This window comes from Centroberyx gerrardi, chromosome 6 (genome assembly GCF_048128805.1).
Source record: "Centroberyx gerrardi isolate f3 chromosome 6, fCenGer3.hap1.cur.20231027, whole genome shotgun sequence".
NCBI classification, from domain to species: Eukaryota; Metazoa; Chordata; class Actinopteri; order Beryciformes; family Berycidae; genus Centroberyx; species Centroberyx gerrardi.
The window spans coordinates 32616767-32644266 of record NC_136002.1 but is presented as its reverse complement, the minus strand read 5'-3'; the positions used below and the strand labels follow the sequence as shown (position 1 = coordinate 32644266).

At 43.3% G+C, this 27500-nt stretch overlaps 2 protein-coding genes, 1 long non-coding RNA gene and 2 other non-coding genes across 6 annotated transcripts in view; 1 reads left to right on the top strand and 4 right to left on the bottom strand.

Moving 5' to 3' along the window:
• Positions 1 to 10891, bottom strand: part of ppp1r14ab (protein phosphatase 1, regulatory (inhibitor) subunit 14Ab) — a 20071-nt gene extending 9180 nt beyond the window's left edge. Inside the window, exon 1 of the mRNA XM_078284175.1 lies at positions 10600 to 10891. Within this exon, the coding sequence (XP_078140301.1) occupies positions 10600 to 10800 (201 nt within the window). The 5' untranslated portion in view covers positions 10801 to 10891. The remainder of the gene's footprint in view (positions 1 to 10599) is intronic.
• LOC144539402 (uncharacterized) overlaps positions 1 to 27500 on the bottom strand; it is a 154810-nt gene that overhangs the window by 117748 nt on the left and 9562 nt on the right. The window lies entirely within an intron of this gene.
• The window catches only part of spint2 (serine peptidase inhibitor, Kunitz type, 2), a 26421-nt gene continuing 12635 nt past the window's right edge, over positions 13715 to 27500 (top strand). The window contains exons 1-6 of one of the 2 annotated variants that reach the window (XM_078284162.1): positions 13715 to 14301; positions 21621 to 21791; positions 25432 to 25509; positions 27039 to 27107; positions 27285 to 27320; positions 27499 to 27500. The exon at positions 27499 to 27500 is cut by the window's right edge and continues 31 nt beyond it. In XM_078284162.1, the coding sequence (XP_078140288.1) occupies positions 13860 to 14301; positions 21621 to 21791; positions 25432 to 25509; positions 27039 to 27107; positions 27285 to 27320; positions 27499 to 27500 (798 nt within the window). In that variant the 5' untranslated portion in view covers positions 13715 to 13859. The remainder of the gene's footprint in view (positions 14302 to 21620; positions 21792 to 25431; positions 25510 to 27038; positions 27108 to 27284; positions 27321 to 27498) is intronic. The other variant, XM_078284163.1, reaches the window with a different exon arrangement.
• On the bottom strand, positions 22260 to 22351 carry trnar-ucu (transfer RNA arginine (anticodon UCU)). Its single transcript is given in 2 exon segments — positions 22260 to 22295; positions 22315 to 22351. It is a non-coding gene; the product is annotated as a tRNA-Arg (tRNA).
• Positions 23093 to 23185, bottom strand: trnar-ucu (transfer RNA arginine (anticodon UCU)). The gene is made up of 2 exons: positions 23149 to 23185; positions 23093 to 23128 (listed from the first exon to the last, which is right to left on the bottom strand). It is a non-coding gene; the product is annotated as a tRNA-Arg (tRNA).

Below are 27500 nucleotides of genomic sequence, written 5' to 3'. Positions count from 1 at the left end.
GAGCAGACGGGCAGAGGTCAAAGGTCGTTCTGACATCACACCACACAGCGCAGTCTGTCCGCTCACTGCTGCTGTGTGATGTGAGCATAAATAAATCAGATTTAAATGTGTGTGTGTGTGTGTGTGAGGCCGTCGGTGCTGACTGATGCAGATCAGAGCTGACAGACTCTGTTGTCTCCAGGTTTCTCCCCGACAACAACAGAGTAAAAATAACACTGAGACTCTGTTTACTGTTCCGTCTTTCAGCTGCAGGCAGGGACTTTACCAGAGACGTACTGCATTTTACAATATAACCTTTCTTTTCTCTTGAATTGATTGTTTGATTGGTTGATTAACCAGACTTATTTTAATGCGTTGCTATGATTTGGTCGAGAACGTTGAAGCTCAGAGATAGTCGAGTGTTTGAGTCTCAGAGATCATCCTACAACCAAAACCTTGCTGAAGTGTCCTTGAGCAAAACACAGAGTCCCTGCCAGCTCCAGGCCCTGACCTCTGACCTCACTATGTGTGTGTGTGTGTGTGTGTGTGTGGGGGGGTCTTCTTCAGGGGATTAATAGAATACAGCATCATAAAAATCTCTAACTCTGAACAATTCTGCAGCCTCCGTAACGCTTTATATTTGTTTATAATTTCTCTTCCAGGTTCGATTTTCCCACAAAATAGCTGACTTGGAAGTCCCAGATGTCGGACTTTCCCAGCAGCACATGAACGCAGCAGAATAGTTCTGGCTGAAAACGGAAAATTGTCTCATGGTGGAAATCTCAGATCAGGATCAACACCAAAATCGAATCATCTGAGAGAGATCTGTCACCAGAAAAACAAAATGTTTGGAAGAGTGGATTCACTGAAAACCGGCCTGCTTTACTTTTTTGAATATTTAACCCGAGGATTTGACTGTCAGAGAGCAGACTGTGTTCTCTACTTTACATGTTGCAGTCAAAGTAACAACTATCAGCTGCTGACATCTGTTACTGACTCTGATCCACACACACACACACACACACACACACACACACACACACACCTCTGTGTTATGAGAGAGGCTGCTGGGAAGCGACTGCATGTTTTAAAATAACCAGGGTTTGTATTTTAAATCAAATAAGATGATACTCATCGTTTCTCCTAAATGATTTACTGATGGCAGAGTTATGGATCGTTGGTTTGTTCATCTCACACCATGTCTCAGTCACCGCTGATCACATTTTGATGAAACTTTGGGGGAACGATGCATCTCACCGCTGCGTTGTGGCATTTTGACCTGACTCAGATTGGTCCCAGGGGTGCTACAGTTACAGGTAAAAAAAAACCTGCTTCCTGGAAAACAGTTTTCTCCTTCTTTTATTTCTCTTTCATCTGTTCAGTGACTCACGCTGCTGTGTGGATGGATATGCAGCAGTGTGTGTCCTGTTGGTGTGTTTTGTCTGCTAAGCCCCGCCTCCTCTACTGCTGACATCAGCATGATGTCACTATGAAGAAATTATGCAACGGTTAATTGACGCCTGCTGGTTTGAATAATTTATCTTACTAATGAGATGTTTCTGAACAGTGATTATGTATGAAGACACTGACACCACACACACACACACACACACACACTGCTTCCCAGTCACATCCATGAATCAGCCAGTGATTGATCTAATTGATTGGTTTCTGATTGATATTCTTTCCTGTTTGTCAGTTTGACATCAACTCTATAGCTGATGGTCCAACAGCAAAACATCACGAAAAACAAAAACACTTCATAAATAAGTAACTTAATAAACGTAATAAATTCCAGTTTCAAAGCCGACACACACCAGTGAGGCGGTACCAGCGGGCGAGCGAGCATCACTCAGAACGAGGTGAGAGAGGGAAACTCAACGGCTGTGAGGCAGCGAGCGGCAGTGAGGAGCCGTGACATCACACGCTCCAATCAATCACTGATCCATCAATAGTTAGTGAAAGATTGACGACCCAGCAGTTGAATTCTGGGAGAAGGCGAGGTGACGCCGATCACGTGATCATCTGGTTGAATACAAGGAGGATTGTTCCTTGATCTTAAGTAGAACCAAAGAAAACCAAATATACAATAATTTTCTCACATATTTTCTCAGATGAATCAGTCTGACAGCGCTGAGTGTCTGACGACTGACTGACGACTGACTGACTGACGACTGACTGACGACTGACGCATTGCACTGTGGGAAAAATAAAGAAGTGACCTACAGGACTTGCAGTCTGCTCTGTTTTACCAGCTCAATCAAATGTCTGCTGTTCTTGACAATAAGCAGCAAATGGACAGAGAGTTAATTCATATGAGTTAGACTGCAGGATCAGGAATGAGTTATGAGTGTGTGTGTGTGTGTGTGTGTGTGTGTGTGTGTGTGCCTGTGTGTGTGTGTGTGTGTGTGTGTGTGTGTGTGTGCTGATTGCGTGCTGCCAGCAGTCTAATGGAGCTGATAATGGCTCCAGTTGACCACACTGGGTTAATGCTCACTGTGTGTGTGTGTGTGTGTGTGTGTGTGTGTGTGTGTGTGTGTGTGTGTGTGTGTAGAGGGGAATCTCTTTGTGCTCTTTGGTGACATATGGGACCTTTACACCCCCCATCTTCCCTTTATGTCCCATCCCCCGTTCATAAGACCACACACACACGCACACACACACACACACACACACACACATCAATAAATGCAGACGCACACACACATACTCGCTCTCTCACTCTCACTCATGTATACATATACACACTGTAGTACATGCACACACACACACTCACACACACACACTCACACACACACGCACACATCCCCCCCATCGACTCCCAGGAGACAGTGATCTCTTCATCAATCAATATCTTAATAGCTGGTTGGCAGAATCCAAACTCCTCCTCTCCTCTCCTCTCCTCCTCTCTTCTCCTCTCCTCCTCTCCTCCTCTCTTCTCCTCTTTCCTCTCCTCTCCTCCTCTCCTCTCCTCCTCTCTTCTCCTCTTTCCTCTCCTCTCCTCCTCTCCTCTCCTCTTTCCTCTCCTCCTCTCTTCTCCTCTCCTCTCCTCCTCTCTTCTCCTCTCCTCCTCTCCTCTTTCCTCTCCTCTCCTCCTCTCTTCTCCTCTCCTCCTCTCCTTTTATTAAACTGGATCTGCTCCAGTCTGATCTGATGGATATGATGCAGTTTGATTGATTACATATTTATTGTAGAATTGATCAATACTACACTGGTCGTCTGATTCTAATGAGAAATTTTGATCTGGTTTCACACAAGTATGAATGTATCTATTCATTATCATCCTTTCAGAGTTTCAGTGGAGAGTTTTAGTGTCCCATGATGGTCTAAATTCTGTTTTAGAGGCTTTTCCACCCTGAGAAGAAGAAAATTCTGGGGGAAATTACAATTTTCTGGCATGAAAATTGGTCAAATTTAAAGATATTGATTATCACTATCAGCAGCATCAATCCAAAAATATCAGTATCATTATCGGCCGTCAAAAGCCCATCAGTCGAACCCTAACCGACTCTCCTCTTCTCTGTCACCAGGATCACTTCAGCCTCACAGGATGATCTGCTCCATCTATTGTCTGGCTGCTGTGACCTCTGACCTCTGACCTCTGACCTCCTTACTATTGGTTGCTTGTAATGTTGGTGATCCAGGAACTGAAGCTGAGTCTCTCTGGATCAGAGTCACACAAATGACTAGAATGTATTATTCTTCTTATTCTTTTTAAATGAAGACTTTCATGCTGAATATCCATTGAGAAACATTATTGCAAGAAATTCATTAAACAATATTTGATAACTAAAGATGACTTCGTCCAAATAAGTGTTTGAATAAAGGTCTTAGGTTGCCTTACATCAGTAGTGTTCCAGTATTGAGATGTTACTAAATGTATATATATATAAATATATATATATTTATACACATACAATTTTTAGTTTTACAGCAACAATCATTTTCTATGAGGAGTTTCATTTTTCCAAAGGGTGAATATTTCATTTTGGAAGGAATCTTCTCAAGATGAAAATTGAAATGTTTTGTTAAAACTCAATGAAATTCTCAAATTACAATTTTGCCCTGTCATCACTCATTATACTCTACTAATAATAACTAATAATAACAGGTAAACAGGTGATATGATTCATTAAGAGTCATGAGAAACCATTCCAGCATCTCTCTGACCGTCTTTCTGTCCTGGCAGATCATTTATCTGGATGAAGTGAACAAGATTTATTTCTTAAGGTTTTTAGAGCAATAGATCATTGGTAGAATCTGTGGGACACTAAAACTCTCCATTGAGTCTAATACTGATGCAATCCTCTGAAACAGCATTTAGACCATAATGAGACACTAAAACTCTCAATTGATACCCAGACTAATGAAATCACATTTAGACAAAGGGAAACTAAAACTCTCCATTGAAACCCATACTTATGAACTTCTCTGATACAGCATTTGGACCATTATATGTGACACTAAAACTCTCCAGTGAATCCAATTGCAATGAAATAGCACTTACAACAGCTTAGGACACTAAAACTCTCCATTGAAACCAGCTCTAATGAAATGATCTGAACCAGCATTTAGACCATGGGAAACTAAAATTCTCAATTGAAACCCATACTAATGAACTTCTCTGCAGCAGACTTCAGACACTGAAACTCTCCACTGGGACCAATACCAATGATGAAACCATCACAGAACACTAAAACTCTCCATTGAATCCAATACCGATGAAACAGCATTTGGACCATGGAACACCAAAATGCTCTGTTCAAACGATTACGAATGAAAACAGCAATTAAACCAGCAATATGACACTAAAACTCTCCATTGAAACCAATACTATTGAAACAGCAACTAGGCCATCATGGGACACTAAAACTCTGCATTGAAACAATACTGGTGAAATTCTTGGCTGGTTGTAACTGTTGGTGAAACTGCTCATCCACACTGATTAAGGGCTGCAGGTCACTGATGGGGGGGATGTGTGTGTGTGTGTGTGTGTGTGTGAAGGGGGTCTTTGACAGGAAATGAGCCAAAGGGGCCGATCTGATTATCTATTTATCACCAGCCACGCCTACCGGTCTACTGGCAGCTGTACACACACATTAACATACACATACACACACACACACACACACACACACACACATTAATACATAGTAGACAGGTGGAGGGGGGAAGAGAGAGAGAGAGGGAACGACTATGTAATAATTTGTCCCCTGATAAATGTTATTCTGGTAATGAATGTGTGTGTGTGTGTGTGTGTGTGTGTCAGACACTGAAACACAAAGAGAGATAGAGAGGTAGACAGACAGAGGAACAACCCCCCCCCCCCCCCCCCCCCCCCCCCCCCCCCGCCTGTATGAAAGGCTTCCTAATGTAGCTTTTACCATCTTTGACACATCAATAACTCCTCCCTCCCTAGAGGTTCGGGGTCATACATCAAACCCATTCAGCAGCATTTAAACCGACTATGGAAGAGGAGAAGATTAGAAATAAGAAGGGGGGGGGGGGGAATGGAGGAGAGATGAAGACATTGGAGGGAGGGAGGGAGGGATGGTTGGCTTCCCTTCTGTTTTATTGCTAACATCAGGTTTTCCTAGCTTGGTTTATAACCTTCCTTAAGGCAAATTACTGCAAAGTGCTGCAGCAACAGAAGTCCTGCAGCAGGGTTTAAATGAACAGTATCTGCTGGTTCGTTCATGGGTTTGATTGCTAGTTCGTTCATTGGTTCGTTCAGTCGTTGGATTGTTTCTCCGTCTGTTTGTTTGTTGGTTCATTCGTTGTTTCATTGGTTAGTTCGTTGGTTGGTTGGTTCAGTGGTTGGTCCATTCGTTATTTTGTTTATTGGTTCGTTCTTTGGTTCATTCATTGTTTCTTGGTTGGTTCATTGGTTTGTTCGTTAGTTCATTTATTGGTTCTTTCGTTGTTTCCTTCCTTGATTCTTTCAGTCATTTGTTTGTTTGTCTGTCCATTTGTTCGTTGGTTCTTTCGTTCTTTGTATGCACCAGTCTTCGTTCATTTTTGGGTCATTCATTCGTTTGTTCAGTCATTCGTTTGTTTGCCCGTCTGTTGGTTTGTTTGTCTGGTTCGTCTGGTCATTTGTTCCTTGTGTGGATCAGTCTCTGGATCAGGATATGGATCAGTCTCTGGATCAGGATATGGATCACACTCCAATCATTTGTTTGTTTGTTTCATCAGTTTGTCCATCCATTTGTTCGATGGTTCATTTATCTGTTCATGTGTTGCTTCATTCATCCATCACAGGTAATATCTCAGACACCACAGATCGGATTTTGACAAAAACTTTGACTTTGACTTTTTCATCACCGTGCTGAATACTGGAATAATAAAAACCTTTCAGCCTTCAGAGCTGAAATGTGTTGACGCCGCTCCCTTGGATTGTTTACTTTTCGTTTCATTTTTGCAGGTGAAAGTTTCAAGTTTTCCAGTGTTTGTTGATGCCGCCCGACTTCACATCACATCCAAACTCTCTCTCACTTCCTGACTGTCTGTCTCTCTGTTTGTCTCTCTCTCTTTCAGTGTCTTTCTCTCTCTTCCCATGCCATAACCCAGTACCCATCTCATTACCCCACCCCCACACTTATTACACACACACACACACACACACACACGCACACGCACACACACACACACACACACAGAAACATACAGACACAGACACATACTTGCTGTGTTGTCTGGTTCCTGTGGGCTCCATTTAAGGTAACAGATGATCCAACACTGTTTGTGTGCGTGTGCGTGTGTGTGTATGTGGTGTGTATGTGGTGTGTGTGTGTGTGTTGCACATTTTCTGAGAGGAAAATGGCTGTCCATGCCCAAGAGCCCCATGGGAAAGATATGACGGCCGATCGGGGAGTGTTCCCAGACACACACACACACACACACACACACACACACACACACACACACACACATTCTCTCTCTCTTGTACTGGAGAAAGGAACGGAGAACTGACACAGCTCATTAACTTCTCTGTTTGTACGACTCAGTTCAGAAGTGGCCATCTTTACTGGTTTATACATTCCTGCTGGTTTGGCTCTGGATAAATCTTTTCTGTCTTGTACACAACTCAGTCTCATTAAACCCAAAGACCCAAACTGAGTGAAAAGACGACATATCTGCTATTCGGTGGAGGTTTTTATTCAAAGCTCCCTATAGTACAGTGTATAGTATAGTATAGTGTGACCCCAGTGGGAATTGAACCCCTAACCCTGTCAGTGTTAAGGTGCGGTCAGACTACACACCAAAGTGCACACAAATTTGCTTCTCCTCTCATCCGCTTCCATTGAAAACCACATGAAAGGCAAATAAAAACACATCATTTCCAGTTGCACAGTAATTTTGCAGCTTCGTGTGCTTGCAGAGTTCCTGTGTGGTGAACTCTGACCTGCAAATTCACATTAGAAATGCCGCTTTGGGCATGTTGACCTCTGAACGCATATCCAACATGGAGGATTGTGTAATCCTGTCAGAGTGACATCATCCAGTTCTATAAAACACTGCTCTAACAGAGGAGAAAAATAAGCGAAGAAGAGCTGCAGCGTGGCTTCAGTCAGTCTGAGGCAAGACTAGATGGGACATTTATGAATCAGGCTGGATCTCTGCTGTTTACAGATGATGTCATCCTTCTGCCGTCATCAGACTGCGTTCTCCAACGTGCGCTTGAGTGGTTTAGGATGAAGATCTGCACCTCCAAGTCCTGAAGCTCTCGCTCTCGAGTGGAGGAGTTGAGGTATCTCAGGGTCTTGTTCACCAGTGAGGGGAAAAGAGATGATGAGAATGACCAGAAGTTAGAGATAGCAGCTCCTCTGGCGTTGTATCGGACCGTGGAGATGAAGAGAGAGATAAGGCACCAAGCAAAGCTCTGGATTTACTGATCTTCGGTCTGATCTAACCTATGTTCACAAGCTCTGGGTGGAGACTGAAAGAATGAGATCATGGATACAAGTGGCCAAAATTAGGTTTCTCCTCGGGGTGAAATGAGGTTTCTCCTCAGGGTGAAATGAGGTTTCTCCTCAGGGTGAATTGAGGTTTCTCCTCAGGATGAAATGAGGTTTCTCCTTGGGGTGAATTGAGGTTTCTCCTCAGGGTGAAATGAGGTTTCTCTTCAGGGTGAATTGAGGTTTCTCCTCAGGGTGAAATGAGGTTTCTCCTTGGGGTGAATTGAGGTTTCTCCTCAGGGTGACATGAGGTTTCTCCTCAGGTTAAAATGAGGTTTTTCCTCAGGGTGACATGAGGTTCCTCCTCAGGGTGACATGAGGTTTCTCCTCAGGTTAAAATGAGGTTTTTCCTCAGGGTGACATGAGGTTCCTCCTCAGGGTGACATGAGGTTTCTCCTCAGGTTGAATTGAGGTTTCTCCTTAGGGTGACATGAGGTTCCTCCTCAGGGTGACATGAGGTTTCTCCTTAGGGTGAATTGAGGTTTCTCCTTAGGGTGACATGAGGTTTCTCCTTAGGGTGACATGAGGTTACTCCTTAGGGTGACATGAGGTTTCTCCTCAGGGTGAGGAGTTCAGTGATCCAGGAGGAGTCGAGCCGCTGCTCCTCCACACTGAGGCCAGCAGGTAAGGATCAGTGTATCTTCCTCTCCCAGTCCAGCTGGTCTGTCTGACAACACAAACACTTCTACATCCAGACCTTTGCTGCAAAAAACCCACATCCATCTCATTTTCCACAAAACATTAAAATTTCTACCAGTAGGATGAGACAATTCCACCTGTTCCCAATGCAAGTCAGCTTGTTTCAGTTTGATTTTTTCAATGTGAAAAAGAACATGGAGCTTGATAAATTTTTCCTGGATAAATGAAGGTTAAAAAATATCAAAACTAAATCAAACTAAATCTAAACTCCTGGTCAGTTGTGTTGGTTAAACTGTGAATCTACTTTCCCTCAAAATATATATACCGTAGATATAATGTGTGATTCTGTGTTATGAAATGTTCTACTCATTAGAGCGATCAGGGACTTAGTAGTGAAGAGTGAACCCAGTCCAGTATACTCTGCACACACACACACACACACACACACACAAAGTACACAAGCTATCCAGGGTTCCTTAGCCCTAAAACACACTCTTGTGCACACACACATACTCACACACACACACTCACACACTGCAGCGCAGGCCTGTACAGCCTGGAGCGTTGGTTCTGCTGTCAGCTCCTGTTACGTCTCTAGATAAGTGTCGACCTCCAGAGATTTAAAAAAATCCTCCTCTGTCCTCCCAGTCTCCCTCTGTCTTCCAGGTTCGGCTCGTTGGAAAACCTTCATTTATATTTCTACCAGACCATCAGCTGGTTTAACCTTTGTTCTGACTAAGCCCTTTTGGGACGGGATTAGTTTTACAGGGGGAGGGGGGGGGGGGGTAATGTAATTATTACTGGAGCATGTCTGTAGTTTTAGTCCTGTCTGAATCTGCCACGTCAGTCATTTTTACGGACTGCGCGCCTTTCAGCCTCTTTTCCCTCCTGTAAAATCGTCTGAACCGACGTCCCTGAGATTCCTGTCGGCCCGATTGTAGTCCACATCAGACCGGCAGCCTCGACTCCGGTCCGGCTGCGACTTTTCTTCGCTCTTGCAGCCGGCTGGATTGTTATTATTGTTCGATCACACCAACGTCTATTAGCGCGGTACAGTTTTGTTGTGATGAGGAGGTGTAAACGCAGCAGACACACCCATCTGTGTCATTTTGGAAACTGATTACACAGATCTCTTATCCATTAATATTACAGATGTCCTGTGGTCAGAGTTATTTTACACACATTAGCTGTATTCGGACGGGATTCGTTTTCAGGACGTGGTTTTCAGGTGTGTAAAGGAAAAGTCACTAAATCTAGTGAAAAGTCTCCAAGTTGGTAACAGTTTTGGGATGAACGCTGCTTTCAAGTGCAACATGAGCAGATGGTCCACAATTAAAAGATAAAAGTGAACAATCTCAACCTCAGGGATGTTGATTCGAACAGGACTAGTTTTACTTGAGGATATTTTTACTGGTGCGGACGCGTGCCGTCTGTAAAAATGTCCTTTTCAGTAAATATTATTTGGCTTTAAACCATTCTGTAACTCCACCATGGACATACGCATCTTTAGCATGTGTGCTCCCGGTGGGAATTGAACCCCAAACCCTGTTAGTGCCTTGCTCTGCCTATGAACCTACAGAGAGCCAGACAGGACAAACAGACCGGGTCAGTGAACTCACGTGATTATGGTACAACTAGGAGACTCTAATTAAAGTAGTACTACTACTACTACTACTGGTACTAGTTGTAGTAGGCTAGTAGAGGCAGCAACAGTAGTGGTAGTAGTAGCAGCACTGGTAGGCTAGTAGTAGTCGTGACAGTAATAGTAGCAGTAGTAATAGCAGTAGTAGTAGTAGCAGTAATAGTAGTAGTAGAAGTAGCCTAGTTGTAGTAGTAGTAGTAGTAGTAGTAGTAGTAGTAGTAGCAGAAGTACTAGTATTGGAAATCAATCAATTTATCAATACAAGTAATAGTAGGCTATGAGGGGGCAATGTAGTCAATTAGTGGTGGTTGTAGTGGTAGCAGTAATAGCAGTATTCATAGTAGTCAGTAGTAGTATTTGTAGTAGTACTGCAGTACTCACTCTGCCTCTGTACAGCTCGTCCAGGCCACAGTCGATCCATTTCTCCACGTCCAGTCTCCTCTGCAGCTCCTTCCTGTTGTATTTGACGGTGACGCGCGCCTGGCGCCGCTGCAGGTTGAGCCCCGGCTCGCGCCCGCCGCCGGCCCGGCTGGGGGACTGAGCCGCCTTGTTCACCCGCCGCCCGACCCGGTTGGCCGCCATCAGGACCGGGGACCGGACAGTCAGCCTGCGCTCAGTGATGAGGGCAAAACCTGTCTCTTTAAAATCTACTGAAATATTCAGCTGTCTTCTTTAAATCACTGTTTTATTTCAAGCAAGAGGAAAAAACTGAAAAGGGAAAAAATCCGGAACAGCAGCAGCAGCAGCAGCAGCAGAGGTAGAGATAATAATAATAATAATGATAATAATGATATCAATAATAATCTTATCTCAGCATTTCTCTCTTTCCCCAAAATAACTTCTGGCTGCTGCAAATCTCTCCTTGAATTTAGATTTTTTTTTAAATTATATAAATCCAAAAATGAACTTCAGTGTTTCAGTTTAGCCTGAAAATGCGCTGAAAATACAAAATGAACAGGCTGCAAAATAAAATCCTGTATGAATAAAACCGGAGCGACGGTCGGTGAGGCACATGGAGACTGAGAGAGAGAGAGAGAGAGGGAGAGAGAGAGAGCGAGAGAGAGAGAGAGAGAGAGAGAGAGAGAGAGAGGGTGAAACAGGGTGGGTACCATGCACCTACTGCTGCCTTCAGGTGCTGTCGGAAATATCAACATTACGCCATGGAAGACCTAACAAAGTGGTGAATCAGACTGGGAAACATTATGAACGTTCTAATTATGTGATGTAATAATGTGATGGGTTGAATTGAACAAATAATAATAATGATAATAATAACAATAATAATGAATTTTAATTATAGAGCATTTTTCAAAAACCGATGTTACAATTGCTTTACAAGAAGGAACAAGTGCAAGGGATAAAAGTTGTAGTTGAAGAGAGATGAGATGTTTAAGGGACAGAGAGTGGTTCAACAACTGATGGTGTCAGCGATGTATTTTATTCATTCATTGATTTGCTCTATCCGCTTATTCCTGCTCAGGGTCATGGAGGGCTGGAACATATCCCAGCATGCATTGAGACACTCTGGACAGGTTTGCAGTTTTGTGAGTCAGACAGACAGGCAGACAGACAGACAAGCAGACAGACAGACAAGCAGACAGACAGGCAGGCAGACAGGCAGACCGACAGACAGGCAGACAGACAGACAAGCAGACAGACAGGCAGACAGACAGGCAGACAGACAGACAGGCAGACAGACAGACAAGCAGACAGACAGGCAGGCAGACAGGCAGACCGACAGACAGGCAGACAGGCAGACAGACAGACAGGCAGACAGGCAGACAGGCAGACAGGCAGACAGTCTCAGTTTATTTTGTATGCCTCCTTGAGGGAACTTGCTTTTAATCATTGTATGATTGTCTGTTTTTTTTTTTTTTCGTTATTATCATATATTATGGTAATTCGGTGAAATATTATAAGCTCCTCTGGGCTTTTTTTCCTCACCTCACAATCTGTGTTTAGGTGCATGTTGTGTCTATTTGTTGTTGTTGTTTTTTTGTGAAAACTAAACTAAACTAAAACTAAACTAAACCAAAACTAAACTAATGTAAAATGGGAAAGAAATGATGTAATGGGAAAGTGAGGATTGTCTATGATTCTGTGGAAATAATTAGTAATGTTTCTATTTTCAGTGTTTACTTCATCTTTAGTTATCATGCATGTATTGTTGGCTAATAAACGCCTGATGCGAGTTTTCTCCTCTTCACTCTGCTGCAGGTTTTTTTTTTTTTTTTTTTTTTACAGGATCCATTTTGTGATAAATTCCAACGAAATCCACTCGAATGCAGCGACAAATCGTAGTTACCAGTTTTGGTAGAGGAGCTTACGAGGAGACCGTGAAGGCAGCATGATTCCTACAGGAGAGAGGAGGTTGGTGCTGCTGGGTCCTAGTGCTGCCGGGGTATGAGGCAGCTAGAGAGGAATACAACCAACTGAACTGAACACCAACAGAAAGGAGAAATACCTGAGTCTGTAGAAAATTTCTTTCTTTCTTTCTTTCTTTTTCTTTCTTTCTTTCTTTCTTTCTTCAGTTATCCATGTATCTTAGGACAGACTGAGGACAGGATTGTTATGACAACAAGCTCTGAACTACTGGTTATACACAGATCATCTATCTATCTATCTATCTATCTATCTATCTATCTATCTATCTATCCATCTAGCTATCTGTCTATCACACAGTAGGACGCAGCCGCAGTGCCACCTGGTGGTGTGTCAGTGAACAGACTGAACTGAACTGTGTCTGTTGTGATCAACATCAGACTGAACCCTGCCGGCCGAGGGAGACTTAGCTCCCTCCAATGATGTTACAAAACTTCTTCATCATCATCATCATCCTACACTTAGTAGCCTGGTATTAGTAGCCTAATAGTCGAAGTAAGTGTAGCAGTAGCTCTAGAGATAGAAGTAGCTCTAGAAGAAAGGAGTAGGCCTACTACTGTTAGTAGTAGTAATAGTAGTAGTAGTAGTGGTAGTAGTAGTAGTAGTAGTAGTAGTAGTAGTAGTAGTGGTGGTAGTAGTAGTAGTAGTAGTAGTAGTAGTAGTAGTAGTAGTAGTAGTAGTGGTAGGCTAGTAGTAGTAATAGTAGTAATAGTAGTAATAGTAGTAATAGTAGTAATAGTAGTATTGTCCTTTTTGTTGTTGCAAGTGTAGTGATTCTATAATAAATATTAGAAACATTTTGCACAAATATACAAATATCACGCCCCTATAGGAATATTAGTGATACTACAGGGAATGAGAAAAGTTACTGAAAATAACCCAAAATACTCTGACTTCAGTGTAAACTCTGTTATCACCACACACACACCGCTCCGCCCAGTGGGAACATCACAGCTGTGTTAAAGCGCTGTGACAGTCTGTACTGTATGAAGAGGAGCCGGCTGTGCGGTGAGGAGGAGTATGTGGTGACGCAGGCGGGTGGGCGGGGCCACAGTGACCTCACCTGTCGCTCAGGTGAGTTTCTCTCCGACAACAAAAAGCCACCAAACCAGGAAGTGTTTCCATATTCTCGTGCTCCCGAGAGACCTGAACACGGTTTACCACAGTGTGAAAGACGAGAGAAATTCGAGCTTATAAAATACCAACAAAACCTTGTCTACTGTATTATAGTAAAATATCATTTTCTGTAAGAGAAAGTCATGCTGCAGGTGAGTCTCGGCGGACTGTGGTCCTGTCTGCTGGTCTGTCTGCTGCTGCGGCCGGGACGGGCCCAGGTGTGTGAGTGGGATCAGAGCACGGAGCCAGGGCAGGGCCTGGACCCCCGCTCCCTGGACGCCGGGGCCCGCCGCCTGTCCCTGCTCCGGGACGTGAAGGACCCGGAGCACTGCCGCAAGGCGTGCTGCGCCGAGCCCGACTGCCAGCTGGCCCTGCTGGGCCTGCCGGCGGACGACGGCACCCCGGAGTGCCAGCTGGTCGTCTGCCTGCACCAGGGCCGGGACGTCTGCGTCCTGCAGCCCAGCACGCAGTTCCGGGCTTACCGCAAGATGGAGAAGGAAGCCGCGGAGCAGGCGGAGGAAAGCCCGAGGAAATACCAGGCTGTCCCGCTGGGAGCCGAGCGGCCGAGCAACGACAGCAACAACAGTAGGAGCAGAAACTTCTATTCCAGTCTGAGATTCTATTCTGCTCTACTCGATTCTGTTCTCCTGTCATATTCTGTTCTATTCTATCGTGTCCTATTTTTTCTGTTCTGCTCTATTCTGTTTTACTCGATTCTGTTCTGTCCTTCTATTATATTGTGTTTTGTTCTATTTATTCTATTCTTCTATTTTATTTTGTTCTATTCTGTTCCATTCTATTCTATTATGCTCTATATAACGTACAGTACAGTACAGTAGGCCTATGCAGTTTTATTTTAGAATGCTATATAAACTATTACACTATTACACTGTACTACACTATACTATATAATCTACTACAGTATGCCATACTTTTTATTCTATATTAGAATGGTAGTAGTAGAGTACTTTAATGTTCAATTATGTTCTATTCGATACTACAGTACACTATACTGTACTATAGCCTATACTGTACTATACTATATCGTTCTTTTCCACTGTATTATGTGTTAAATTCCCATGATATTCCTATAATATTCCCATAATATTTCCATAGGGCCTTATAGTTACATGTTGTGATATATCCTTCTAAGGTTAGGAGTACCATAAATATTTTTCATAATGGCTGTTCTATTCTATTCTGTTCTACTGTGCTGTGTGTATTCACTGCAGTAGAGCTGAGACGGTCATCAGCTGCCAACTGCGTCACCGCTCATTTTAACTTTAACACCAGTGATGCTGCTGCTGATAATTCTTCTTCTTTTAACGATAATCAGTGTTGTTGTTGTTTTTCTGTCCGGAGTCGTTCATGTCAACACACGCATGTTAATGAGATGAGAGTCAGACACGTGTCGGCCGCAGCTGAGTGTTTTATAACCTCAGCGGTGAAACTCATCCTGCAGGTTTTTCCTGTAGGACTGCAGGCGGGTCTCGGCCCTCTGAGCAAGGCAGCAGAGAGCTGACAGACGCTGATGTGACCTTCTCTGCTTACACACACACACAAAGACACATTATCATTATCTGTATCATTATACACCAGTGGTTCATCCCCAGTCTTCATGTAGTACAATGGCATGCTGGGAGGGCGGCCGGGTCATTACCAGTAGAGCTGGGTGATGTGGACAGCATTATTATCACAGAAACCATAAGAAATTATTTAGAAATTATTTAGAAAGGAGAGGAGAAGAGAGAAAGGAGGAGGAGAGAGGTAGTGAAGGAGAGGGTGAGATGGGAAGGGAGGAAGGAGGGATACAGGCGGGTAGAGAGGGGAGGAAGGTGAGAAGGAAGGAGGGAAGGAAGGAAAAATACAGGGAGGATAGACAGAGAGAGAGGGAAGGAATTAGGGAGCAAGGGAAGGAAGGAAGCAGGAGAGGCGAGAGGAGGGAAGGATTGATATATAACAACATAGTCACACATTAAATAGTAGATCATTGACATTCATCACACTGAACTGCATGGTAATATAAAGTAGGAGAAAACGAATATTCATTTCAGATCTCATTTTGTGAGATTATGAGACATTTTTGCTAAAACACTCTGCACATTTGAATTCAGCTGAACTTCCAACAGTATTCTAGTTAAACGACAAGCTTGTTCACACATTACGAAACTCCTTCATAACACCGGTTCAGTTTAAGGCTATTATGATTCATCGTTTTCTTTTTAATTTTCCTGGAGAAGCGGAAGAAGTTGGTTCAGGGGAAAAAGGGTTTGAATAAGAAACAACAAATTAAACCTCAGTGGAATAAACCAGCAGGGAAGTGGATGACTATAAGGGAAACAATCATTAAAACTAGTCAGCTGATGAATCATTGACCTGGGAACCAAGATGGCTGCCGCAGTGAGGCCAGGTGAAGCGACAGACGGGTGGAGGAGGACCGGCTCCTCGGCTGTGAGTCCTGGTTTTGGTTGTTGACTCAGTCTGAGAGCTTTAACAGGTTCAAATGTCATGTAAATAAAACTGCAGCTTCTGACTGGGACTTAAAGATCATGGATGATGATGATGATGTGGTGAAGAAGATGATGATTACGGTTACGATTATGGGATAGTGCTACGAAACAGATTATCACATAATGCAGATGAACAGAGAAACTCATCAGTGATATTAACGCCTATTGGTCCAAACAGATATATAACAAATAACAAGGTAAATGGGCCTTTAAAGGTGCACACTGACTTTTTTACCCAACATCTGGTGAGGATCGACAACAAAATCCTCTCTGTGTCTCTGCTAGTTAGCTCTGTCTGGTTAGCATGCTAACGCTTTAGCTTACAGGATGTTCAGTAGTCGTAGGCGACTAGCTTCATCCTGAACGTGAGAAATGAGAAGCAGCTCTAAGACTGATGACAGGCTTGTTCAGAGGTAAAATAGACATACAATTCGACAAAAAGATGAACTTTCACTGGCAGCAGATCTTTCTTCTCTTGTTTAAGTTTCCACAGTGAGTGAAGTTAGCAGACGGCTAACGGTTTTGTGCTGTTGAATCATAACAAACTTCACTAATGATGAAGACTGAGATTTAGTTTTCAGAAGTTATGAATCTACAAACCATACCAACTTTGGATTATTAAAAGTTTTGTCTTCATACTTTGGATAATGCTAGTTGCCTATGATTACTGAACATCCTATATGCTAAAGTGTTAGCATGCTAACCAGACAGAGCTAACTACCAGAGTAGTTTCCTCACGTTTAGTCAGAAGACCAGAGGGCCAAACTCCCTAAAAGTCAGAGTATATCTTTAATACCTTCTAATCCAAAAATCTGGTCTTCTTTTAATTTGTTCTCACTTTGTTCTTTGGCCTGTTGGTCTTAAAAATACACAGAAAATGTCAGCTGTGTTAAAGTGCTTCTTATTGTGGCTGCAGTGAGGACAAACCTCCTGCTCCGTGTCTCTGTTCCTACAGAGAGGAGGTCAGTACCTGGCTGAATGAAGGTTAAATCAATACATGAAGGAATAAGAGTCTGTTCTGTAGCTGTGGCTCTTCTTATTGACTCCTGTCTTCAGGAATTTATATGAGGCTTAAACTCTCTGAGATGAATGGAAATGTGAGGTTGACTCTGGCAGACTGTTTGGGATACTGTGCTGATGATGAGGATGATGCTGATTGATCCACATGGTCCAAGCAGATCAATAGTCTGTCTGCTGCTGCCTGCTGATGTCTGAACTCACTGCAGCTCATACTTGTTGTCTTTTGATGATGCAAATTGGACGTTTTATGGCAACACTTCAGGAGAACATTTTACAGCACTTATTGATATAGGGTTTGTCATATTTTCTGTTCTATTGATAACATCAGTGGATCATACTTGCTGTTCTGCTCTGCTGCAGTCCGCTGTAGGTTTGATGCCGCTTGACACTAAAATACATGTAGTAAATTATTTTAAAAGACAACTTAAAACTCTTTTTAACATCGCTTTAAAGTAGGATTTATTTTCTTTCCTTCTTCTGGGTTCTTATTGTAACTTCTATATCTTTTTATTTCCCCCTCTTTTATCCATTCTGTTGGTTTTGTTATGTGTAGTAGTCTGCTTCAGTTTTTTTTCTTATATTTAATATGTGAAGCACATTGGGCTGCATTTGTATGAAATGTGCCGTACAAATAAATGATTGATTGATGTAGGGCAGTTGGAAACAAATCGCCACGTTTTGAAAATCACATTTACACCTTTTTGAGCATCTGCTGCGGTGCTGAAGAGCATCCCAGCTGTAGTTCTACTCATTTATTTTCTGTCACTTCTGGGATTGGAACCAGCGACCGTCTGGTCACGAGTCTCTCTGACCTCCAGCCGGCTGTTTCCCAGCTCAGACCTGACACACTGACAGCGACACACTGGGAAGACTTTGGGAAATTTGCATATAATAGAAAAGTTCCCCACAGGTCAGTCAGATACTGAGACCTTCACTGACCTGGAAACTTTACTGTCAACAGAAAAAGAAACATCAAAACATTCCAGCTACTGTTTCGTCCCACGAGAACACGATATTTCAGTCTGTTAAAATTACAATTAGGTATATGTTTTATGTCAAACTGACAAAAAAGGAAGTAATTTGAATGCTGAATAGAAACAGCAAACATGATATCATTAACTGTGACCATTAATCAATAAGATCAATCGCCAATTGATTAATAGATGTGGCTGAGAAGCAGTGTGTGTGTGTGTGTGTCGGAGAGAGTTAGATAGATTTATTTAGATATTGTCGCTGCCGGGTGAAAACCTCGTAACTCCAATTTGGTGAATTTTCATGTTTTAACTTCAGCTGAAGGATTTCATGCTCCTCTGTGGGTTGAAAGTTAAAGTTATTGAATTGGAATATATGGAGAGTCGGGTAGTAAAACAGATAGAAAAAGAGAGAGAGAGAGAGACAGAGTGAATGATTTGGTGTCAGACTGTTTGAGGCTGTCAGAGTTCGTTAGTCATTTCCTTACTGCTGGGAATGGAAACAGGAGAGGAGGAATGCAGCCGCACCTGCTCTGCTGCCCTCAGTGTAATCTGTAATCTGTCAGAAGTAATCTGTAATCTGTCATGTGATTACAGCGGCTTTCTTCACCGACTGGAACCCATTACAGTCACATTTCACTGCTGTGTCGTCCCCAGTTTCCTATAATTGCACAAAAACCCTTGAAGTTGCAGCATTTGCCACCAGGCCTATATCTGCGGTTTGAAATCGCGTCGAGTGTTCGAATATTTCATTATAATTCCTGTTCCTGTGGAGTAATTGTGCTGTGTGTCTGTTTGTTTTGGGTGAGAAATAAGGTCAGAGGAGGAAGTAACAGAGTGTGAAGGTGCTGTTTCCTCATCTGGTCTTATCTCCACCAAAACAAACACACAGCTAGATAACATTTGTATCCACAGCTCCTACAGTACTCTGGGTGTACAGAGACATGTTTAGTGTAGATAGCTCCAGTGGGAATGAAACCCCCAACCCTGTCAGTGTTGGTGCTTTGCTCTACAGTGTTGAGTGTTATCAGCAGTGTCACAGGTCAGACCGGTCAGGCCGCTCCACAGAGGCCGGGCCTTCACACCTGAAAGGAAATACACACTGAGCTTTTGTCAGATCGTCCTGTTGGTTAACACGGAGGTTAAAGGAACACTTTGCCAATTTTCAACCATATCTCTATCTATCCGAAATCGCGATATAGTGTGAAAAACAACAACAGGTTTTTTTTAATGTTCTCTGTGTCTCTGGGGCGCAGCTTCAAAATCTGTTGTACTTCCGCGAACCAGTGACGTCATTGGTTCTCGGAAGAACAACGGTTGCTGCCGCCAAATGAACGGGGAGCTCTCAGTGCAGGCAGCATGGAGGGAAGGTAAACATTGTTCATTTGCATATACTGCCGACATTAAAATGATGCAAAGCTGGTTGAAAATCGACAAAGTGTTCCTTTAAGTGATGAGAACATGGACACCAAAATCATCCGTGTGTCCCCGGTAGATCGTTTGCTCCATGCTAACACTTTAGCGTACACTATGTTGAGCGATAGTAGCTCCATGCTAACACTTTAGCGTACACTATGTTGAGCGATAGTAGCTCCATGCTAACACTTTAGCGTACACTATGTTGAGCGATAGTAGCTCCATGCTAACACTTTAGCGTACACTATGTTGAGCGATAGTAGCTACATGCTAACACTTTAGCGTACACTATGTTGAGCGATAGTAGCTACATGCTAACACTTTAGCGTACACTATGTTGAGCGATAGTAGCTCCATGCTAACACTTTAGCGTACACTATGTTGAGTGATAGTAGCTAATATTAGTTAACTAATCACTATTATGTAACTACATTTCAGTAATTGCATTTTCATTATTGTAAATACTTCAAATGAACTTTAAATAATTAGAGCTAAGTAGCCTACAGCCTCTGTAAGGTTTTGATAGAAGCTCATCTTGGGCTTTTTTCCTCACCTGCACATGTACATTTCTTTCCCTTTCTTTCTTTTCTCTTAATGTTTTTTTATGTGCAAACTAAACTAAACTAAACTCCATGCTACACTTTAGCATCACACTATGTTGAGTGATAGTAGCTCCATGCTAACACTTTAGCATCACACGATGTTGAGTGATAGTAGCTCCATGCTAACACTTTAGCATCACACGATGTTGAGTGATAGTAGCCACTAGCAATATCCAAAGTAAGAAGACTGACTCTTTAGTAGTCAAAAGGTATTAGCAGTCTTTATTACTTGGGCTGTAGATTGATAAGAATGAGATATCGTTCACTTAAGCTGATGCAGCCAGGTTTATTTTTGGAAGTGATTTTTATCTGTACACAGTCTCCCATCACCCACCACCTTAATATTCTATAGAAACAGGGAAAGTAGATTATTAACCATTAAGCTTTAGAGCTGCTACACGTTTTCATTTTTGAGGTAATGCTAATGTCATTTAGCATGGTGAGTGTTAACATGTTAGCATGGACAACTTCTCTACTCACTGGTCTAAACTGGTTCAGGTTCAGTACTCTCCTCACTGGTCTAAACTGGTTCTGGTTCAGTACTCTCCTCACTGGTCTAAACTGGTTCAGGTTCAGTACTCTACTGAACAAAAGACTCTACAAAAGCCAACAAAGCCTGGGTGAAACCACAGACTGAGAAATGCTAATGCTGAAACAAAGGAGAAGGTGTTGTGGTTCGGAAATGCAAATGTATTTAAGTACACAGTGTGTGTGTGTGTGTGTGTGTGTGTGTGTGTGTATGAGTGTGTGTGTTGTCTAGCTCTGTGTAGCAATGCCAAAAGACAATTTCACAATAAAGGTTTTCTGAAACTCAAAATCTCTCTCTCTCTCTCTCTCTCTCTCTCTCTCTCTCTCTCTCTCTCTCTCTCTCTCTCTCTCTCTCTCTCTCTCTCTCTCACATTTATAAGAAACAAAAACAGGATAGGCTCCTGTTGTGGAAATTCTGCAATGAAGGAGAGCAAACACAAACTTGTCTTTCTGGCTTTTATTTTAGCATTTGCAAATGGGCTGAAGCATAGAGAGAACGAAGGTCCCCACAGCATCTCAGTACAGTATATTTACACCTCAGTGACCCTGATGAAGGAACTGCTACAGTCTGTCTCGCTATCTGTCCGCCTCCAGACCCAACCGCAGCTTCCTCCTTTGTCTGGTCAGCAAACAAGCAGACGCAGGCCTTGGGGATCCAGTTCAAACTGGTTCTGCTCATCCAAAAGGAGACGTGACCTGGTCTTGACCTGGTCACACGAGTTATTATACAGACACTCAATAGTTTTCCACTCTTACATCACAGTACACAGTCTAAGTTGTATTTTTCCAGCACAGCTCCTCTACAAGAGCAGTTCATATATGTTTATATATATTTATCCTCTCCTCCCTCCCTCCAGTTCGTTGTCGTCACCCCATGAAGGTCGGTTCGTGCCGGGCGGCGTTCCCCAAGTTCTACTACGATGTGACCAATCAGAGCTGCCGACCGTTCATCTACGGCGGCTGTGACGCCAACGGAAACAACTTTGAGACGCAGCAGGAGTGCGAGGCGAGCTGCAACGGAGTCACAGGTAGGCAACACACCTGCTGGTTCCACTGAGCATGCTTACTGTTTTATCTCTTGACAGATGGTTTCTCCAACCAGCTCCCCCAGCCAAGTCACCTAGATATAGCTATTCTTGTTTTTATGCTCTTTTGTCAGTGTAATAAAGTGTAAATCTGTATGAAGCAGCTAGAAGCAGAGAGCAGCTGAGTCAGCTTGTTGTGGTGTGGCTGTAGATCCATTCAGTAACGTTCTCAGTAAAAGTGAATAGTGTGATAAGGTGGATTTGGTTACTGTGACACAGTAAACTGTCTTGTCTTTAGCCCTAGTCTCTACTCCAAAACACTCTGTAGCTTGAGAAGAGTCAGCTCAGTTAACCTGAACAAACTGTTAGCTGACCAGAGTATTTGCATTCTTTCCTCCTGAAATGATGTTGTTTTAAGCTTCCTTGATCATTAAGCATTGTCTGCCACACATTTATTTCACTCCAAAACTGCGACTCTGGTGGGACTCGAACCCACAACCTTTGAATCACTCCTCCTGTGCTTGACTAGAAGTCCAATGCGCTATCCATTGCGCCACAGAGCCTCGTGCAGGGTATCGGGTTCAGGTTCGCTTCAGTGTGGGAACAGGAGGTGTGGAAAGGTCGGAGGTGAAGGTTCAGCTCACTGCAGGACTACACCACTTCTTAGAACGGGACGTCTGATAGCTACAATTTTTAAGTTTAGTTTTGTTTGATTGAAACAGTTCAACAACCTCTAAAGTGGAGCCATGAGTGGCAAGAATACATCAAATTTACATAAGATTACATACAATTACCCATTTCCCCCAAGAGTGTCATTAAAGTTTCATCTTATAAAACAAGATCTCCACGTGTGTTAAAAAATATATTTTGTACTTCTTAATTGTTTTTTAAATATTAAAATATTCCAAAGAAAGGTTTCCAAGGTCAGTGTATTGACAGTTTATTGAGGTTTGTTGCTGTATATTATTATAATTTGCTAGATCATAATAGTCATAATAACGTGATCCTCCATCCGTCCCTGTAGGGAAACACTTTTTCTTCTTCTTCTTCTCTTTGTGTTTTTTATTCTCTTTTTTCTGATTTGATTTGAATGAAAAGTGCATTAGAAATAAAAATGCATGATTATATTTCTCTGTTGCCCTCTCAGTCTTAAACACTAAAACAACCGAAGCGCTCGCTGCAGTCGTCCGTCAGCGGCTCAGATTCCCTCGCTGCATTCCTGCCGTGTCTCTGTGTTTTTCCACCACATGTCCCGCTGCTGCTCGGGACTCAGAGTGTGTTTTCCCCCCTCCGCCTCAAAAGCTCGACTCTGGTGGGACTCGAACCCACAACCTTTGAATCACTTCTCCTGAGTGTTGACTAGAAGTCCAATGCGCTATCCATTGCGCCACAGAGCCACCTGTTGATCAGAGCTGCAGAACCACATGTCAGCCTGAGAACACACACACACACACACACACACACGTCCAAAAATAGACAGACATGCTCACACAAAAGTCCCTCACACAAAATCCATTCACACAGAAAAACAACACACAGGAATATACACAAAGGAAAAGAATAATACACAAAAACAACACACAGACACACACGCATGCAAAGTATTCACACAACACGCCTACAACACACACACACTCACACAAAAACAACACAACACACAGACATACCAACACATACCCAAAATACACTCACACACAATAAGAAACTCAATATGCACACACACACACACACACACACTATAATGATAATACATATTGCTGCTTTTCACAGAACTATAAAAAACTGATTTTTACATTTCTCAACAAAGCATGATTTCAGAGCAAAATCCACTTTAAAGACCCATATTCATATTTTAAACTTATTTCCAGTGTAACTTGGTGAAGGAGCGGTGCAGCGCCCCCTTCAGGCCAAACAGTGCAGCTTAAAAAAATAACAGAAACTGGTTTTAAAACTTAACGAGCTGTTAAACTGGAGATCAACAAGGACTGAAAATCTTCCCAGCTCTCTCTCTCTCTCTCTCTCTCTCTCTCTCTCTCTCTCTCTCTCTCTCTCTGTGTGTGTGTGTGTGTGTGTGTGCGTGTGTGTGTGTGTCAGCCTGGTGTCATGTTGCTGTGGTCAGACTGGTTTGGTGACCTCGCTCTGCTGCTACAGCAACATGCAGGAACAATCACTTCACTGCCACACACACACACACACACACACACACACACACACACACACACACACACACACACACGACTACAGCAGTTGGAATCAGTTTATTTCCACAGACGAGTTTCATGTCACACTCCGTCTCTTCCTGCTGCTGTCCTTCCTGTATGGAAGCCCAGTGAGGACATCATTCATACATTTTTTTTTACACTGTTGTCCACTGATAACGAGTTAATCTTCTTTGTTTTCTTGAGTTATGAAGTTATTTATGTCATTATCTTGAGATAATGAGATCATTTGCTGGAGCAATCTGTTTAAAGAAGGCACAGCCTGAAACAGCATCATGCCTTGCTGTTGCAGATAGATAGATAAATCATTTTCTCATAACTCGGGAAAACAAAATGTGTTATCTCAATAATAACATAACTCAAGTGACTTGAGACTTGACTTGATGCATGAAGAGAAGACTTGAGACTTGACTTGACTTGGGTTCTGGTGACTTGGGACTTGACTCTGACTTGTACTTTGATGACTTGAAAAGGTTTCTAAAGTCTTGACTTGAGATCTTGTGTTTGTGTAAATGGCTTAGATTGAAAGTGATGAGATTTGTTCCAGCGGACGACTGAATTTAAATTCTGTTTTCTGAATTTGTATGGAATGATTGAATTTATTGAAGTTGAAACTGATTATAGAAATCAAACTCATGATGCTCTTACCAAGTTTTTATCCTATTAAAACCATATTGCATTGAAAAGTCCTAGATATTTAGTTTTCTTTAAGATATTAAATTGATACTGGACTCTTGATTTGTTCTGACTTGACTTGCTGTTCTACATTTAGACTTGAGACTTGACGTTAATGACTTGAGACTTGACTTGGACTTGACGTGCTGTTCTACATGTAGACTTGTGGTCAGTATTTGTAAGGGGCGTTGTGTCTGTTGTGTGTGATGTAATGGGAGGAGTGTTGAGTGTTAATGTGATTAACAGGAATGTGAACACACTGACAGCAGCTGCTAAACCAAACGTTCCTCCCTGTTCAGAAACACAGATAACACTTTAACATGTCATCACTGCTTACACACACACACACACACACACACACACACACACACACACACACACGGGGTAACAGAGTTGGATCATCTTTTAGTGAGTCAGTGGGAGGTCCCACGAAAATAAACTTTATTTATATAGCACTTTTCAAAACATGTTACAAAGTGCAAAACTGGCAGTGGTAAAATGAAAATTGAAATTGATATATAATTATCATCTCTCTCTCTCTCTCTCTCTCTCTCTCTCTCTCTCTCTCTCTCTCTCTCTCTCTCTCTGTGTCTGTGTCTGTGTCTCTGTGTGTCTGTGTCTGTGTCTCTGTGTCTGTGTCTCTCTCTCTGTCTCTCTCTCTGTCTCTCTGTGTCTGTGTCTGTGTGTCTGTGTCTGTGTGTCTGTGTCTGTCTGTGTCTGTCTGTGTCTGTGTCTGTGTCTGTGTTCAGGTTCTGTTCTGCCTGATGAGTCGACTCCCGCTCCTCCCGCTCCCAAAGCAGCACGCATGCTGCCAGCCCACCAGCCAAGTAAACACTTTATTACAATCATTATTATTATTATTAGTAGCAGCAGCAGTAGTGGTATTATTATTAGTATTATTATAAGTAGTAGCGGTAGTCAGATGCATGTATAATGATACTGATTATTGATGTTGTTATTAATGTTGTTGTTGCTGCAGTGTCTCAGCTGTAGTCAGGTCTGATTCAAAGCAACATCCAGTGACATCACAGTCATCACTGCTTTTATAAAACCATGAAACCATAAAACCATGAAACCATGAAACCATAAAACCATGAAACCATGAAACCATGAAACCATAAAACCATAAAACCATGAAACCATGAAACCATAAAACCATAAAACCATAAAACCATAAAACCATAAAACCATGAAACCATGAAACCATGAAACCATGAAACCATGACATCATCACATTTCACATCTGAATCAGAAAGTTTCTTCAACACATCCAGACTTCTGCAACACAACCTGGCAACCAGACACACCGCAGTGCTGCCAGCAGGTCACTAAGGAAGATAAACTCTGCTTGTTTCTCTCTCTCTCTCTGCCTCCCTCTGTCCCTCCATCCCTCTGTCCCTCCATCCCTCTATCCCTCCATCCCTCTGTCCCTCCGTCCCTCCGTCCCTCCGTCCCTCTGTCCCTCCGTCCCTCCATCCCTCCGTCCCTCCATCCCTCTATCCCTCCATCCCTCTGTCCCTCCGTCCCTCCGTCCCTCCGTCCCTCCGTCTCTCCATCTCTCCATCCCTCCGTCCCTCCATCCCTCCGTCCCTCCATCTCTCCATCTCTCCATCCCTCCATCTCTCCATCTCTCCATCCCTCCGTCCCTCCGTCCCTCCGTCTCTCCATCTCTCCATCCCTCCGTCCCTCCGTCCCTCCGTCCCTCCATCTCTCCATCCCTCCGTCCCTCCATCTTTCCATCCCTCCGTCCCTCCATCCCTCCGTCCCTCCGTCCCTCCGTCCCTCCGTCTCTCCATCCCTCCATCTCTCCATCCCTCCGTCCCTCCGTCCCTCCATCTTTCCGTCCCTCCATCCCTCCGTCCCTCCATCTCTCCATCCCTCCGTCCCTCCATCCCTCCGTCCCTCCATCCCTCCGTCCCTCTGTCCCTCCATCCCTCTGTTCCTCCATCCCTCCATCCCTCCATCCCTCCGTCCCTCCATCCCTCCGTCCCTCCATCCCTCTCTCCCTCCATCCCTCCGTCCCTCCATCCCTCCATCCCTCTCTCCCTCCATCCCTCCGTCTCTCCATCCCTCCGTCCCTCCGTCCCTCCATCTTTCCATCCCTCCGTCCCTCCATCCCTCTCTCCCTCCATCCCTCTCTCCCTCCATCCCTCCGTCTCTCCATCCCTCTCTCCCTCCATCCCTCCATCCCTCCGTCCCTCCATCCCTCTCTCCCTCCATCCCTCCGTCTCTCCATCCCTCCGTCCCTCCGTCCCTCCATCCCTCCGTCCCTCCATCCCTCCATCCCTCCATCCCTCCATCCCTCCGTCCCTCCATCCCTCTCTCCCTCCATCCCTCCGTCTCTCCATCCCTCCAGGTCCAGTTCTGCTGGAGGAAGTAGAAGCTGAACACAGCAGTCCTGAGTCTGGACCTGCTGAGGAGAAAGGTAACTCCATATTTCCTCATCTACATATTTAAATAACAGTGCAGCAGTACGTTACATTACTGAATCTAAACCAGACGCTGTCGCTGCTGAAGAAACAAGTGAAAATGCAATTATATTTACAGATAGAATTACTTAATAATGCTAGAATACTAATTAACATCACTGATTCTGGACCAGCTGCTGCAGAAGAAGATGAACCTGCTGAGAAGACAGGTAAAAACACAACTGTATTTACATCTTATAAAATACCTTCAGTAACGCTGTTTAACATTACTGACTCTAAGCTAGCTGCTACACATGCTTTACCTGCTGAGCAGACAGGTAAAAACACAACTATAAAATCTCATTAATAATGCTACAATGCTAAATAACATTACTGATCCTAAACCAGCC